The sequence below is a fragment of the Passer montanus genome, unplaced genomic scaffold (genome assembly GCF_014805655.1).
Source record: "Passer montanus isolate IOZ18808 unplaced genomic scaffold, ASM1480565v1 scaffold11, whole genome shotgun sequence".
In the NCBI taxonomy this organism is placed as follows: domain Eukaryota; kingdom Metazoa; phylum Chordata; class Aves; order Passeriformes; family Passeridae; genus Passer; species Passer montanus.
Genome location: NW_024357613.1, coordinates 22,380,357 through 22,397,333, shown reverse-complemented (window position 1 = coordinate 22,397,333; position 16,977 = coordinate 22,380,357). Strand labels below are relative to the sequence as shown.

Below are 16,977 nucleotides of genomic sequence, written 5' to 3'. Positions count from 1 at the left end.
TGCTTTATCACATAGTTGTAACAATGCCCACAGCTACAGCCTGCAGGCAGATTGGATTTTATTTTTGTGTTGGGGGTTTTGCGACAAAACCATCTGTAGATCTATTACCTTCAGGATCCAGAAGTCTGGCAACACCAAGTTTTTCTGCTACAAAAAAAGCATGTTCTAAATTGGCGAGGTTGCTTTGAACAGCAACGGTATTCATATCTATCAGGTCCGGCCTGTCAAATAAAAACAGCAACACTTGATTACCACTCTTTACCAGTTTTAAATTACTGCTGTACTGGTAAATTAAACCATGAGCATGGATGGACACAGCAACAGAGTTTTCATTATAAAAGGATTTCACTAAAATCAGGTGAACAAGCTGAGACCACTGCTAACTGAGAAACACAAGCAGCAGAAAATGACAACATTCTGTTCTTCATGTACAAGCTGGTTGCCAGCCATCCCTTGTATACACCTCTATTTTCTTATGCATATTTTTTCATGTGCATTGACACTGTATTTCAACACCTTGTCCTTTCCACTGCCCTTGAGATTAAATTCACTTTTCTCTTTTACAGGAGGGAGTTACTTTCTACTGCTTTCGCAAGTTTTCAGTCATTCTGCATCAAATTCTTCTGCATGTGTCAGAAGCCACACAGTAACAAAGTTTAGGCACAAAAACATCACTTCAGTATTTTCTGATGAGCTTTAAAGAGTTCTTCTTCAAACACATTTAAGCACTGCTTTCAGATATACATTGGTGCCAATTCTCTTATAAGTAACTCTTAGTCTCATGTACTTAAACCTCCACACCTTCATCCTGCTAAACTCCATTTCCAGCCACAATATGGAATATGCTTGCTTTAATGGAATAATTGCCTTAAGCCAATCTTGCTTATAAATATTTTTAAGGCCCATAATTATTATCCTGTATCAATCCTCTACCAGCATTATTACTTTAATGTCCTAAATTAACATAAAACTTCAAAACTAATATTGTCCTTTATGTTTGCTATGTAGGAGCTTTGTTTTAGATCTTGTGATTCTCAGTGTGTTGCTCCTTGCCTCTTTCAGCACTTGGAATTCTCACAGCTGTCCATCAAAAGGAAATAAGGGATTTTCAAACATGCTGAGCAAAAGCACATCTCACTGAGGTCAACTAGAGCCACAAGAGTCTGAAACTTCTGCTACTGAAATCCTACACTACTGAAAATCAGACTCACCACGAAAAAAAAAAACCTAAAACAAAACACCAAAAGAAAAAAAAATTGGCATACAACTTTCAGCAAAAAATTCAGTTCTTAAATTTTCTCATTTTTGCTTCTAGAGAAACTATTTTCTTAGTTTTACCGAGTAGAAGTTTTAAATAATTGAAAGAGATAGAAATAAATCTGTTAAATGCAATTGTTCAAGATTAATGCTAACATTTCATTTGGCAGCACCCTAAATTCCCTTGATAACAAAATGGTATTAACTTTGGGAAACTCAGTACAGTCTTGCCTTTGAACTAACTACAAGGGCACTGTAAATAAAAATCTATTTCTTTTCAGCCATTTAGAATCACTGTGTTCCTTGTGCTCTTTTGAGGGCAAGTCTACAAGACAGATAATAACACTGCACCCATTATGCCTTGAAAGAACATTTAATAATAACAAAATGTAAGCGGTGCAATATAATCCTGCTGAGGCAGTGGGACTTTCCACTTTCAATATGCTTAGCGGGAGCATGATCAAGCTCACGCTGCTCTTCTCTGAATTTCAGTGCAACGAAAACAATGCAATGAAACCAATATCAGCTGTTGCTCTCAGCAGCACAGAAAATCCGTGAAAAATAAAAGAAAAAGACAATACCAGAAAAGAAAACTGAGCACCCCAATCTCCTGTTTCAGCCACAATAATGGAGATGGTATGAGTAATAAAGATTGCTTTAGCAGCAGTTCTGACAAGAGAATCAGGTTTTTGTAAGCGTAACACTGTTGCTTAGGTTATTTTTTCTCCTTCCTTCTTTACATTTGTTTCACATTTGATAAAAATGTCCCAAGAATAATCACTTGCGCTGCCTGATTGCCAACTCTCACAACATGAAAGGACATGTTGTAAAAGCCTTGACTATTCCCAGAAAATGAGCTGCAAGCTGCAGAGACACTAACACAATAATCTCCTTAGAATAAGCTTAGAATAAGCTTTCATTCAGTTGAAGAGGTAATGTGGTTCTCACTGCAACACAGGTAATGAAATCAATAAAACAACTGCTCTTGCATAATAAATCATTTTACATCAGTGCTGCAGCTTCACCACCCAGCTGAAGAAGAGCCGACTCTGTGAGATGCCTCCCCACCTTTTAAACATATTGTCCCATCCCTGCAACTCCTACCAGCACTGGATTATTTACAGTTTCCCTTTAAGAACAAGGGAAAATTGCAATGAATACTGCCATTTCCAGTTAATTATACTTAGTACATAGTATACTGAACTAGATTAACTGGTCTGTATTTATCGAAAGTCTGGTCTACAAGAAAATAGTACAGAACATGACATTCATGCCTGTCTTGATAGTGCACCTCTTTGGTTCTTTAAAGCAAAGAGAACGCTCCACACCTGACTGAGAACGAGTCCACTGATGGCTTATGAAAGGGAAAACACAAGCATTATCACCTGAATGCAAAAGCACCTGGCAGCAGGCACAGCCAGATCATGCTGCCTAGGGCTTGGGGCCTCCCCTTCTGCACATGACCCATTTCTCCTCACAAGTAGTTGAGGGATGTATTGCAAATTCACATGGAAAGGAGTTTAGCTCCCAGAGCTCAGCAAAGAACTTTTTCAGCCTGAGAAAAGTGCATCCAAAAAACATGGCTCAGGAAATTACTGAATGCCATACTGTTCCTTTTGTTTAATAGTGGAGATTTTTGTTAGTGGATACCTGTCCACTAACTTGAAATAATTGTTGAAATTGCAGTTGTGATGAGTATCCTCTAATATATTAATTGTCATCGTTGTAGCAAACACTAGATTTAAAAGCATTGTCCATCATGGCAAACATTTCCATTTTTTTAAGGCTATACAGCAAAAATATGAGTTTTGTAGAAGTTATTTGTAATTTATTATAAATATATTTCATATCAATTTGCATAGCATTATTAAGTAGTTTTATGCATAATCAAGAACAAATTAAACTAAATGCCCTTTAAGTAATATACAATGACTCTACCTTCTGTCATAATATTGTGAGTCATCTTATGGCAGATTTTTCAGCGGCCTGGGGCCTTGCCATGAAAACACACATAAACATCCCAAACACCAGTCGAGTTGGAACATTCCATGCAAAGAAGATGCTTCTGCTGCAGCCACACCTAAGTCAAGGGTTTGGCTCCCACACTGAGAGTCATTAATCATTTAATTTATTAAAAAACTGCTGCTGCCATTTGAGATCGCAGTGTAGGTGTTAGAAATTAGATACAATTTGTATCAGAAGTTATGGGAAAAAAAGTGCAAATAATACAGCATGAATTAGGAAGCTGACAAGATTATGATAAATTCAAGAAAACAATACCTAGTACCACAAAGAGAGGGAAGAGAACAATATCTGAATAACAGCTGATACTTCTGGTCTGCAAAGACTGCTTGAAATCAGAGTTGTGGATAATAAATAACATTAGGTACATGTCAATTTTCTCATTGCCAGAACTTAATACCTAGAAAAACAGTTTAAGATCCAAATTAACAGCTATAATATTTGCCCATTAAAATAAAATATTATTTTTAAGGGGATTTGATACTTCAAAACAGAAAAATATTAACTGAACTTTATTTTCCCAGTCAATGATGAAGAAGTCACATCCTTCTCCTCTTTTCTGGGATGACACTTGCTCAAGTTACAACAATGTTGATCTTTACTGAAACATACATATCAGAGTAATATTCCACATGAAAATTCTTGTAATGCGTTCAGAAGGCTGAGAAGCCTGAAGTTATTTACATGAACCATCTAAACTGTTTAATCTCCACAATTCTTTCTCAGTCAAAACTCTGCATGCTGTCTGAGTAATAACCTGATATTAAAAGATATTTCATTTTTGGCTTATATTTAGTTGAAACACTAACATAGGGACTTTCAAGCAGAACTCTTAAAAAAAACATGACTGAAGATGCAGAGTGAAGTGTACCATGTCACTACAGTCCAATTAGCTTTTCCACTACTGTAATTAGAAAATGCTTACAGAAGTTAAACTTTTTTTTTTCATTGTTCACAGAAAAATTAAAAGGATGGGTGCCAGAAAGACTCATGCCTTTATTAAGGATGGAAGGATTACTAGAACAAATGAAAGATCATGCCAGAATATACAGTCATAGAAAAAAAATTTAATAACAAACAAAAAATCATCAATTCTAGAGATTTTGGTTAATAACAGAAATATTGCAAAGAAAGGAATAAAAAAATAATTAATTTTCATGCAAAACTGAAACTTTAGCTCTATCTCTTCAAATATGCATCTCCTGTTACTTTCCCAGGAACTCTACAAATGAGATGATGAAGAAAAATGTATTATTTAACCTATATAATTAGGCCTACCATTTGCCTATCACTTAACAGAATTTCAAAAATACCAACATGTTTACACCAGTTTACGTGTAGAGTCGCTGTTTTGGAACTTACTAAAGAATTTGTCCCCACGTCAGGTACAAATCTAAGCCCTGCTCAAAACAGCTTGGCAAAGAACCTGCTTCAGAAAGACTGAGGAAATAACACAATGGGAATGATGGCAAGACTTCAACTACCCCATACTGTTCTTTGTGCTTTTCTTGATTCCCCACGTTTGCAGTGCTCACACACTGTCGTGACCAGGAGGTTTAATCACAGTGTCAGAGGTAGTTAATACATATGCCTACCACATTTTCCTGGTTTTTTTCAGGGATAGTCTGATTACTTAGAGAAGAGGAAAGTTTCTGCTCAAGAATGGCGAGGAGGTTGACTTTGTGGCATTAGAGAGGTACAGGTCTCTTCCATCATCACAATCAAGGACCACCATGTGGACATACAGCACAAAGTTCTGTAGCAGGTTCCTTGGTATAAAAAACGCCATGCTAAGGAAAGGACATAAAATGTCAACTCTGAATCAAAATTATCTTCCATTACACCCCAGACTTCCTCCTCATTCAGAAGCTCTAAATTCACATATGATGTGGTGATAAAAAAGCTACCCCAATGCATCAAACCACTGGGTGAAGCTGAGCTGTGATGTCACTGAAGTTCGGCAACAGCCCAGAATTCAGAGAAAATCAAAGACTTCAATTAGAAGACTGCCGCTATAGGAAAGCTTTATCCTTACAACTGTGATAAACAAAAAAGCATGCTGCTGCATGCAGCTCTGCTTATTGTTTGTTCAAGTATGTGGCAAAATCTTTTCTAAATCTCCACAGGTCCCCAGCCTCAATTACATACTCCGTTAATATGATCATTGTGCCTTTTATCCTTTTTGGTTTTGTCCCCTTCTATTGGTATGACAGGAATGCTTGCACTACATGATTTTATGTATCTCTATAGATTTCACTCAATGCCTCTATAAAGATGAACAAAAACACCCTTTTATTTCCTTGAGAGCTGAAAAATTCTCATGTGATCTGAACTCTTCAGCTCTCATTTGCTTATTTCTTCATAGTTTTTAATCTAGATTTTCAGGTATGATGAATAAAACTGAAAAAAAAACAATTGCAATGGATAGTATAACAAGGGCACACTATTCACAGATGCATGTCTATTCTTCAGACATCCCAACATATTATATCAAAACTTCCCACAGAAAAAGAATTAATATCTTAACTACACTTAAAATAAGGAAAGCAAAAGCTGTCATGTGCCCTAACAATATACAGAGCTAACTCAGGTAATTCCTTCTATTTTGCATACCCTTGACTTGACAAGCGCTGAATTTAATAAACTTACTGAAGCTGCCTGTCCTACCTTTGTTAGCACTGCAAAACTTTACCTGAAACTTGCCATACCAATTAATTTAGGTAAATACACAATTGTGGCATTGCAACGTCAAAGATCTTTTAGTTAAATGTGGAGTTCATCTTTAGCCATGCAAAACAAACCCTAATTGCAACTTGGCAGTAAGTTTGCAATGCAGGTTTCAAACTCAGTACAAACATGAATGAAACTAGAAAGGATCTGTTAGTCCTTTCATTAGCTTTAAAATCAGTTTTTACACTCTCTTAGTACCAAGAGCTGTTTCCATCATTACAAAACCAGTAATGGTACAGAAACTTCAGCAATTTTTGGCTATGATAAAATTTAAATGGGAATAAGGCTTGTAACTCATAACCTCAACCCACACCATGCAATCCACAAAAATAATCATAAATAATGTACTTTTCCTTGAACTGTGAATACCAAAAGGACAATGAAGAAACCCAACTAAAGTGTTTTTTCTGTTCTGCATCCTGAGAATACATCCTCCAGACCACAATACTGGCTGCTTGACAGAATGGCTTCCCAGTGGGATTAGTACAGTTATCAATGAGGAAGAATAGTGAGGTACTGTAAAGAGTTCAAACAATTTCCCAAAGGCTCCTTGTCCTGTCTTGGAGGCAACCATTTCTCCATGTGCCACAAATTTGCCAAAGGCATTCCCTTAAGGCCAAGACATTTCCCTATGTGATTTATCACTGGCAAATATGCCCTCACTGCTCAGACACCACATCCTTTTGGATTAAGACTTCTGACACCCTTAGGTGTCCTGGTCTTTGCTGATCCAAGAGTACAAAACACATGAAACCTGAATTAAAAAAAACTGGTCTTTCAACGCAGAGGATTACTTTACATTTTATTCCCATCAAAATAACAAAAGAAAAGCTTTGATTTCCTCACAGATTGTTTTTGTTTTGTTTTTTTCCTGAGTTACTGCAAAAACAAAACTGTTATTCAGCTGCTACTTAGCAGTAGGATCCAGCACAACATACACAGAGATCATTTTAAGTTCAGATCTGAAATGAATCAACCCAACTGACTGGAAGTCATCCATCTAATATCCACTAAGGCTAACCACCACAACACAAGATACTAAAATTGCAGGCACGCTTCTGGTACTATTTTAATACAGCCTTTACCAAGAGCCATCACCGAATTCTTCTGAGTGCATCTGATTAAGCTCCAGGTTACTTGCTATTTGTAAATCCATTAGAACTATTTCTAATAATTTCTAATAACCTTTCACGTGTATACTCAGGCAAGTGATATTAAAAGCATGTCAGTATTTTTAAGCACCCTAAATGCAGGTTTTTTTCCCAAATTGCCAATTCTCAACACCGAGTTCATTTATTCTACACAACAAAATCTGTTGAAAATAGTAAGAACCACACAATGAGGTGTGTGGGAAAGGGGGTGCAACACAACTGAAGTCACATTTTCTTTGTGTTAAAGCTGGGTTACAAAAAAGTACAAGTCACAAAACAGAAGCCAAAACCAGCAGACCCAACTAATCTCTTTATTTAAAACTTATCCCCTAGCATTTTAAGGCTTGACACTGTGTAATATTTAGTTTCTTTCTCATTCATTCCCCAAGGGTGTTCAACATGTTTCTGCAAATTGAGGCATTATTATGCCTCCCCTTAAGGAATGTATTCAAGTCAGTACCTGAGCATTGCAACATGTTTTAACATCAGAGGGATGCCACATGCACTGCTGGCCAGGAGCTTAAGTGTTCAATCAACTATATATACACAGCAAATCATCCTAAGTAAGGCTGAAACAGCTTGTTCCAAACCAGAGCAGTTATTTAGTAGGCTTGCTCCATGCTATACCACACTCAGAAAAACATCCACTTTGTAATTCTGAAAGCATACAGAGTTATGATAGCAATGTTTCAAAACCAAAGCACTGTGACCCCGGAAAATTTGCCTCACTTTATCTAACATTTATGGACCTGTTACATTGCTGCTTCCTCTGGGAACACACTGCAGCTTCTATTCCTCTTCCTCCCACATGAAGCACTCCGTGTACCTACACTGCATGCTGCATTCACTGTTAGCCTCTGTCCCTCTTTTGTCTGGTAACAGTAGCCATCTCCTCACTCACTCTCTACACTGAATGAAGCTTAAAACTACAGGTTTTGTAGGTTTAAGGTCTCATTAAGGCCTTGCACAACGTTTAGCAGTAACAAAGGCTCTTCTGTATCAGATCCCTGTATTTCTTTAACAGAAATTCTTTAATACAGTAAAAACATTTTTATTGAGCTCAAATGTACCCCTTTTAACTCTATCACCACCCCTGTTCGTAGCATTTCTATTCCTTGCTAGGTGGTGCCAAAGGTTATAGAAACTGTCTGCATGTGGCCTTGGCAAGCCTTGGAACAGCATTACATGAAATAACCTCACTTGTTTTCTTGCCTTAAACCTTTCACGTGTATACTACAGTCCTGCTTGCTTGTCGCACTGCTGCCTGCCCTGAACACATTTTATCCCTTTTCTCTCCTAACCAGACTTTCACATTTTTTGTGGTTGCTGACATTCACCTGGAAGTCCAGACACAGCTGGACATGTCTGAATGTACAGAAGGCAGACCAAGGGCCCATGGCTTTAGTCACCAGCCCTTCCCATAGTGTGGCTGTGGCCCATTGTGAGCACACTCTGCCAGGCAGTGCACGAGCCCAGCTCCAGGGACAGCACTGACCAGGACAGCTCCAAAGGAGCTGCACCCTGGCTGGGGGCAGAGGGAGAGCTCAGCCATGCAGACCAAGCCCTGCTGTACCACTGACCCTCAGGGCTGGACCCACTTCATTTACTAAAACAGACCTAACACCTGAGACTAGAACTTATATGTGTCTTTACCTGGGAACTGAGCTTGCAGGGCTTCCTGAACAGATGCTATTTTTCACCAAGCAGGCACCACTGAAGCTACTCATTAAATGAGCTATTATCTAGTTACACAAGAACACAATGCTTTTGCTGGAATTCCTTTTGTAAATGCTAAATCAAAATTAACTCTCTACTATAAAAGCTGTGAGAATACAAAAATAAAATGTACAAAGCAGTGCACACATTTTAACAAAAAAAAATATGTGTGATATTAATCTGATCCTATCCTCTATACTTCATCCTTTTTCTCTAGAAAAGATGAGTTAGTCTGTGACCATGTGTGTTTTCTGAATATCAACATTCATTTTCCTTAATGGAGCACCTACAGGTGCCAGATAACTGTAAATGTTAGAGCTATTATTTTACTATTTCTTAAATTCCACTTCAGACACATTTTCACTGAAATTTCCTGTAGTCCTTAGGTATCAAAGATTCAGGGCAGTCTGAGACCAAAACAATAGGTTTCCTACTTTGGTATAACTTTTAATCTGAATTTTTTGTAAAATAAATGTATGTGCCAAGTGCAATGTAGATCTACAATTTAGATTACTAGCTCTCATCTGGCATATGACTCCTACTGAAATAAGAGCAACTTCCACTCTGTATAAAAAAGAAAAAAACTGTTTCTATGTATACGGGATATAACTGGGATCCAGTTCTAAAAAACCAACCAAAAAAAAAATTCAAGCATACTAGAAATACCTACGGTGATAATGCTGCAGAATGAAGATTCCAGGGTGTAGGTGGTAGTATCTCCAGAAAAATCTGAGCGTTACACCCTGATTAAAGTCTGCCTCCAACTTCAAAGTATGGCTTACAGGTTTTTGCTACGTACTATATGATGGCACAAAAGAAACATCACATAATTTTGAAACTGCCTGAAGTCAGATTTCTTCCAACACAACATATTGAATAAAATAGCATACATGTTCAATGAAAAATTAAGCTATAAAAGGCAAGTGATATAACAGATGAGACATACACCATATTCTTGAATCTCCTGGGTGTATCTGTAGCTTTCACCTGACCACATATCTGAAGAAAAATGTGGAGGTTAAAAAAATAGTGAGATAGCTTGTATGTTTAAATACAAATACAAATCTGGTTAAGGTCCAGTATTAAAACACACTTTTTATGTTATAATTTGATTCGGTCTTTCTGTGTAAGGAGAAGTATTCCCACAGAACAGAGCAGGTTTAGATTTGATATTAGGAAGAAATTCCTTTCTGTGAGGGTGATGAGGCACTGGAACACAGCCCAGAGCTGTGGATGCCCCATCCCTGGCAGTGTTCAAGGCCAGGTTGGATGGGGCTTTGAGCAGCCTGGTCTAATGGGAGGTGTGCCTGTCCATGGCAGGGAGGTTGGAACCAGGTGATCTTTAAGGTCCCTTCCAACCCAAACCATTCTGTGATTCTATGATTAAACCAAACTCCAGGGCCTGCAATGGAGCCCCCCCAAGGCAGTTCTTGAGGTCAGTATGAAGCCCCGTTCCCAAGGATTTAACCATGGGATGTAACATTTAACTGGATGTAAACAGAAACTTTCTATACTCTTCAAAACTTCAGCCAAGTAATCTTCAATCTTACCCTGTAAACATGGACCACTGCAAATTGCTGAAAATACAAGGAATCTTCTCACATAGAAAAAATTACTTTTTTCTAAATTTGGTGGTGGGAAAAAAATCAAGTGGTATATGGATCCAAGTACCTCAAATAAATAAATTTTTCCCTCTCATTTCTATTATTCATAAAAATTACTTTCCTTGATTTAAAGAGCACTACAAAATCACTGGCAAGTCATTCATACTCTTAATAGAAGTAAGAGAGAAAGTAACTGAACGCCCTTATAAGAAGCTCTGACAACCTAACCCTCATTGCTCAAGAGGACAAAAAACAAATATCCTGCATTTGCTCAGGAGAGAGGGTGAATGACTCCAGTGTATGAGCTCCAGCACCTGTACACTGCCCACATCCCTGCTGGACACTGCAAGGAGAGCACTGCTAGCACAGCTGTGGGTGCAGGAAGGACAGGGACACAGGGAAGAACCTGGGTCACCCATTGGGCCACCAAGATGCTGCAGTGGGTATGACAGTGATGACAGGAAAATCCCAGCCCTATGGAGCATCTCCCATGCTTCTGGGGGGAGCAGGGAGACATGGCACATCCATGCACTATTCCTGCAGTTCTGCACCACAAATCTCAGCTTGCTTGCACCAAAAGGTGCTAAAATCCTCCGTCAAGACAGAAAAACAAAAGAAACAATTCTAACCTGCCATTAAGAGAGGGCAGGCTGCCAGTTCTGCTGAAGGGAGAGGCTCCCTGCCTGCTGGCAGCTGAGTCACAACCCAGCTCCTCGCCCAGCCCTTCACAGCTTCAGCAATTTCCTGAAGTCTTGAAGCTGGTATGTACTTGCAATTTAAAAATATGCCTGGAGAGAAGGTAATTATGACCTGCCACTCCTATCCCGTCACCTGGAACTGGACAGTGACACCTCCCTGTCTCATGGACCATTGACTGTAGGGATCATGTTGGACTCACATGGCTTGTTATCTCAATGGTGCATCCAGAGGAGGCCTCTCAGCCTTGGTGCCAGGGCTGTAGGCCAGGGCTCTCCTCTGGGAGCTGCTGGTGCTCTGGCCTCTGGCCCACAGCTGAGCTATGGCCCCTGCTGTGGTGCAGCCAACCTGCAGGCAACACTGGTGGCAGGTCCAGCTCCAGCATAGCCCCAGGGAGCTCCCAGTGTGAGGGTTGGGGCTGCCCTGGTGCCCCCCAGCTGCCCTGCTCCTGACTGGGCAGTGGAATGGGCCCTGACTGCCAGGCCCTGCCCTGATGGACTCCAGGGAGCTCCTGCTGCTGTGCCTGGCATGCCACGTGCCCTCCATCCAACACCCAGCTTACTGTGGCTCAGCACAACTGCAGTTCTAGATACAAGCCTGCGTATTTGAGCCTTCTGGGATTTACTGTCAGAGCCTTTAAAATAAGGTCTGGACCCAATTAAAGCCCTTACAAGGCTGGAGCCATGTCCCACCTGAAGAGCCCTGTCCCCCATTTGAAGAGTTGATTCTCCTCCCAGCCCAGGGTGCCTCTGTTCAGAGAATTATCTCCTGTGAGCACAGCACACCTGGTGCAGGGGGCTTCCATGCTGCAACACGACTGACAGCTGTGCCCCCATGGGGGTACTTCACAGTGGCAGCACCACGGTCCCACCCCACCCTGGTGGAGCACACCAGCTGGCAGCACCCACAGGATGCTCAGAGCAGCTCCTGACACCACCTGTGAGCCACAAACTGGGAGCTATTAAAACAGGCAAACAGAGCAAATGGAGAATCACTGCCAGAACCATGCAGATCTTTTAGTGTTTAACCTACTTATTGCTCAGACGACAAATGAAGCATTAAAAGTGGTCTCTGGAGTAAAACAATATAGTTAAAAATAACAGATGACTGTTTGGGAAGATCATTCCTCTCTTGTGAGCAATAGCTGGAAATTATTATCTCTGTTTTAACGGTACAAAACAAAAAAGGAAAGAAACATAGAAACTCATTTAAATCAGTGGAAGAATCTCATCTCATTTCATTTGAAATGGAATCCAACAACCTATAACTTCTCACAGCAAAAACACATTAGATAAGTTTGGTAAACATTCCTGGGAAGGATAAAATCCTTAGGTGAAGTTATGTTTACAGAAAGAAGTTAAGCTCAATGGAAACTGGCACAGAAGCACACAAAATGGGGACTCTGCTTCCCAGTCACTGAATCACTTGCTTTGTATAACACACTGGAGTCAAAGGTGCTTGTTCTTCCCTGCTGAAACACTGTGAATGAAACTCACGGAGTAACGCCAGAAACACTGATCCAAACAAAGCAATTCAGTCATATCCCAAGATATTAACATTTGCACAGCTGTAGGACAGGATTCAAGTTTTTCATTATTTATTAACTGGTCTGTACCATAATTACCAGTTGCTAGAGCAGTTAAGGCTACACTGCTCTGTGCAAGAGACACATGGTTCTAAAGAAGCTCTGGGAAATATTTTCCATTACTCCATCTCATTAAGTTCTTTCCTTTTTTTTCTCTGTCCAATCCCTCTGTATCTTTCATATTGTTTATTTTTTCAAATACTTGCCTATGCTATGTTCATTCCTCTGGTTGTTCTGTCCCAAGTAAAACAGCCTTGTTGTCTGCCAGCTATTTCCTTTTGTCTTGCCAATGTTACTAAAAGAGACTTTCTTGCTGGCATGCACCTCCTCCCTAACCAGTTACCCAGAACAGAAGCATGTCAGAAAACAACCTCATTGACTGAGATGCAGCTTCGTTTTACCACGAAATTATGCACTGCCACAGCCAGCTTCTCAGGGACTTTGAGCACTGTGCATGATGTTTGCAGCCTTTATATACAGCCTGTGAAGAAAAGGCTGCACCTGTCTCCCATTTTACTTTAGTGTCCTAATCCCCATAAGGATCACATGTATGATGTGTCTACCTAGACCTCCTTCTGTGGTGGGCAAAGTGGTCCCACAAGAGGAAATCCAAAACCAAAAGAATCTACTCCTGTAGAGACTCTGTTCACTGGATGTGCAAGAAAAAACACCAAATTTTCCTTTACTGGGGACACACCTTCAAATTATACCAATGAAATCATGTACCCTTAAACTTCCTTATTATACACTCCAGGGCATAGAGTACAAACTACACACGCTATGATAAACCCAGAAAGCCTCGTGCAGTGAAGGACAAGTTAGTACACACTGATTAACCCAGCAGGCAGAATACACTCCCATGTGGTCCTCTAAGATGCAAGCCTTCTTAGTCAATTCAGGAACCAAAAAAAAATACACAATAAAGAAGGCATATCACCAACCAAGATAGAACAGAGATTTAATCAATGATTAAACTTCTGACAAGCTTGATGCCAAAGTCAGCTTTGTCAAGAGAGACCTATTCTCACTTAGAATCCAGAATCAGAAATCCTCTCCTGTCAGTAGACACTTTCAGCTGTATTTCAGGTTAATAATCATAGCCACCAGTGACTCTACAATGTCTGCTTAACTTTATAAGAATATGGTCACAAAAGCACAACTCCTTTCTCAGACTGAGAACATTCAAGCCAGCTGGTCACATTTTCCTTGAGAATACTCTTTTACAGGAAATGCATCTCAGAGTAGGTCTGGGCTCCACACATAAACACTGAGGAAGCTCTATACTCCAGGGCCATCCAAGGGTAAAAGTCACACAAGGAAGAAGGCAGGGATCTTAGACATATCATCCAGTCATACAGTAGTTGATGGCTTTCACCAGCAGTGCAGTTTTGGACTTTGGTGACCAGTTCTGCCTCTACCCCACCTACATATAAACATCAGTATGATGAAAAAGGACTGTGGAGAAGACTGAATTCTGGAAACATACTTCCTAGCAGTTTGAACATGCCCCATGGAAGATGTACAGGATTCCTAATTCTCTGAGGAAGGAGGGACATGCAAAGGCATCCTCTGGCTGCAAGAATCAGGACATCACCAAGGAAGAGTCAGTGTCATCTCCACAGCTGCAGTTCTAGTACAGCATAAGCCATAGAGTCCTCTCTCTCTGTATATTAAAATGCTGTAATTAACATTTTCCAAGGGAGCAAACAGAGTACTTGCCTGTATTTATGAATGATGGCATTAAATAACCTTCCATCGCGCCAGCAGGTAGTGAAATTTTCACAACGTATTCCAGCATAACCCTCTGTCGTTTGCTGTGACCACAGGAGCAGTCTCTCTTTAGCAGACATGTCCTCTGACTCCCCAGTAACATGAATATCAGATATCTAAAACACAGTTAATGTAAAAATTACAGTTATATCTAATCCATAAGAATGTTTAAAATATTGCAGAAAAATCACTCTGCATTGCTGGAGAATTTATTGTCTGGTATCTGCATACAGGAATACAATTATTAGTCAGGTACTGTATTAATATTATTTCATGTCTTATCCTTATGCACTCTTAGCATCTTCAATATAAAATACAAAATTCAATTTTCTTCAGTTAGCCAGTTGTCAGTCTCTTAATTTCTGGGTACAATACAATACTATTGCATAATGCGAAACACTTAACTATTTATTTATGCTGATAATACAATCTATTTTTATGTATGACACCTTTTTGTATAAATGCAATATAAGTATATATAAAATGCAATATGTTTTATATGCATATAGTCATAATTATACAATAACCATATTTATATTATTCATAATTTATTTAGCTATGAAATTCCTCTCTTAAAACAGGTTGATTTATAGTACATGTTCTGGAATTCAGTAACAAAACAGTCATTCTGAGTGAAAACTAATAACAACAATTTTAAGACAAGATTTTGAAACATATTTTAGGAATGACTAAAAGATCGAAGGATTATAAATAGAAATTATGTCTGATCAAGAAGGTTCAGTTTTGTATTATCTAAGGATTATCAACTCCCTATCAGGGAAAGCAGGAAAATATTGGGAATTTTACATTCAAATTCTACTTTATAGTACATTAGATCATGCCCTAATGAAGTTCAGTCAGTTTCCTTGGAAAACTACCACAGTATAAATATGAACCAGACTTTTCCCTAATTTGCACATGTATTCTTTGTACCTCATGTTACAGAAATCGTACTCAATGTAAAGTCAAACTCTAAAAAGGAAGAAAAATAAGATGTGCTTTGACAAAGAAAGTGCGATAGCATGTTTTCATTTTTCTAAGTGACTGCCTTTTACAACTTACCCTAACAAGAGACAATATAAGGTGTTATGAACTACATAGGAAGTCATATACCACAAGGCACTGTGTAAGAACCTGAATATGTAGCTCAGCCATTACAAAAATCAGGCAGAGCAGCTTGGGCAGAGGCAAGAGGGCTTGAGGCAAAGCCACAGCTTGTGAGTAGATAACAGGCATCTCTGTGAGCCCCCGTGGAGGTGGGAAATGTGTGCTCCCCATGAGCACACACCCAGCACTGCAGAGACACAGGTGTGCTCTGGCTGCAGAGCCAGCCTGAGGCCACAACTCAGGGCAGGTTTGCCCACAAGCAGCTCTGGGTTCTTGAGTTTGCTGCAGAAGAGCTGTAAATTGAGCTGTGCCAATTCCAGCAATCCTGTTCTAGCATAAACCAGGCAGCTACATCATGAGGTCAGATGGGATGGTCATAACAACTTCTCCCAGCCTCAGAATCTCTGCACACAGAGATATCTTCTGTCTGGGCTCTGACAGGGGAATTCCAACAGGCTAGGCTGGAAATTATGGGATTTTCTCACATTAGAGCCACAAAATCACAGTGCCAAGAATATATATAGCTTGCCTACTGATGTTGCTATGTCATAGCCTAAGACAAGGTGGAGGGAAGCACTGGGAAGCAGGGAACTAGAGGAAGACCCTTAGAGATGTCAGGGCTATGGGGCTCACTGCAATTTCTGCTTTTCCACCTCTCATACTTTCAGACAATGATGAGCATTTACACCTATACAGTAAATTATAAATAAATTAATGTAGGGAAAAAAATTTACATCACTTTCTATTCAAGTAACCACAAAATCACAAATTGTGAATGCAGCCTTCAGATACCTATCATGGGCAATTGTATAGGCTTGATCTATGTAAGGGAAAAATACAAACACCAAAGCCAGAAAGCAAAACAATTTAAACTGTTCAGCTAGCCCCTAAATAACCTGACAGCATTTTTTGCATCCTATTGTCTCCAGCTTCAGCACATTTTTAAGAAAGATCAAACACAAGGGGGAAAAAAACCTTTTTTTTTTTTGTTCAAAACACAGTAGAGAACACGTGCAGCTGTGATCATTTGTAAATTTCTAGGTATCAAAATCCTGCAAGAGTATTTACTGAATGAAATAAAGATGGGATGAGTTGTGTCTGTAAAGACAACAGAAAATACAGTGTGGCAAAAGACCACCTTGTAATCACTCGGAAAGTTTTCTTGTAAAGATCTAGGGAACTCGGCTGTAGTGCAAGATTTTTCTTTGGGTCAGCTTTATTGTGTGGTATTTCAAAGCAAGAAAGCAAACTAAATGTTTTTTCAGTAGCTTTAGTTTCTATTCATCACAGAACAACCAGATCACAATATAAATGAAGTCAACCATATACTGCTTATCCG

General features: G+C 39.4%; 1 protein-coding gene across 9 annotated transcripts in view; it reads right to left on the bottom strand.

Annotated features, from left to right (window-relative positions):
* Positions 1-16,977, bottom strand: part of DST (dystonin) — a 291,855-nt gene that overhangs the window by 147,821 nt on the left and 127,057 nt on the right. For all 9 annotated transcript variants that reach the window (XM_039726401.1, XM_039726416.1, XM_039726446.1 and 6 more), the window contains 2 exons: positions 14,481-14,647; positions 109-221 (listed from right to left, as the gene is read on the bottom strand). In XM_039726401.1, coding sequence (XP_039582335.1) covers positions 109-221; positions 14,481-14,647 — 280 coding nt within the window. The remainder of the gene's footprint in view (positions 1-108; positions 222-14,480; positions 14,648-16,977) is intronic.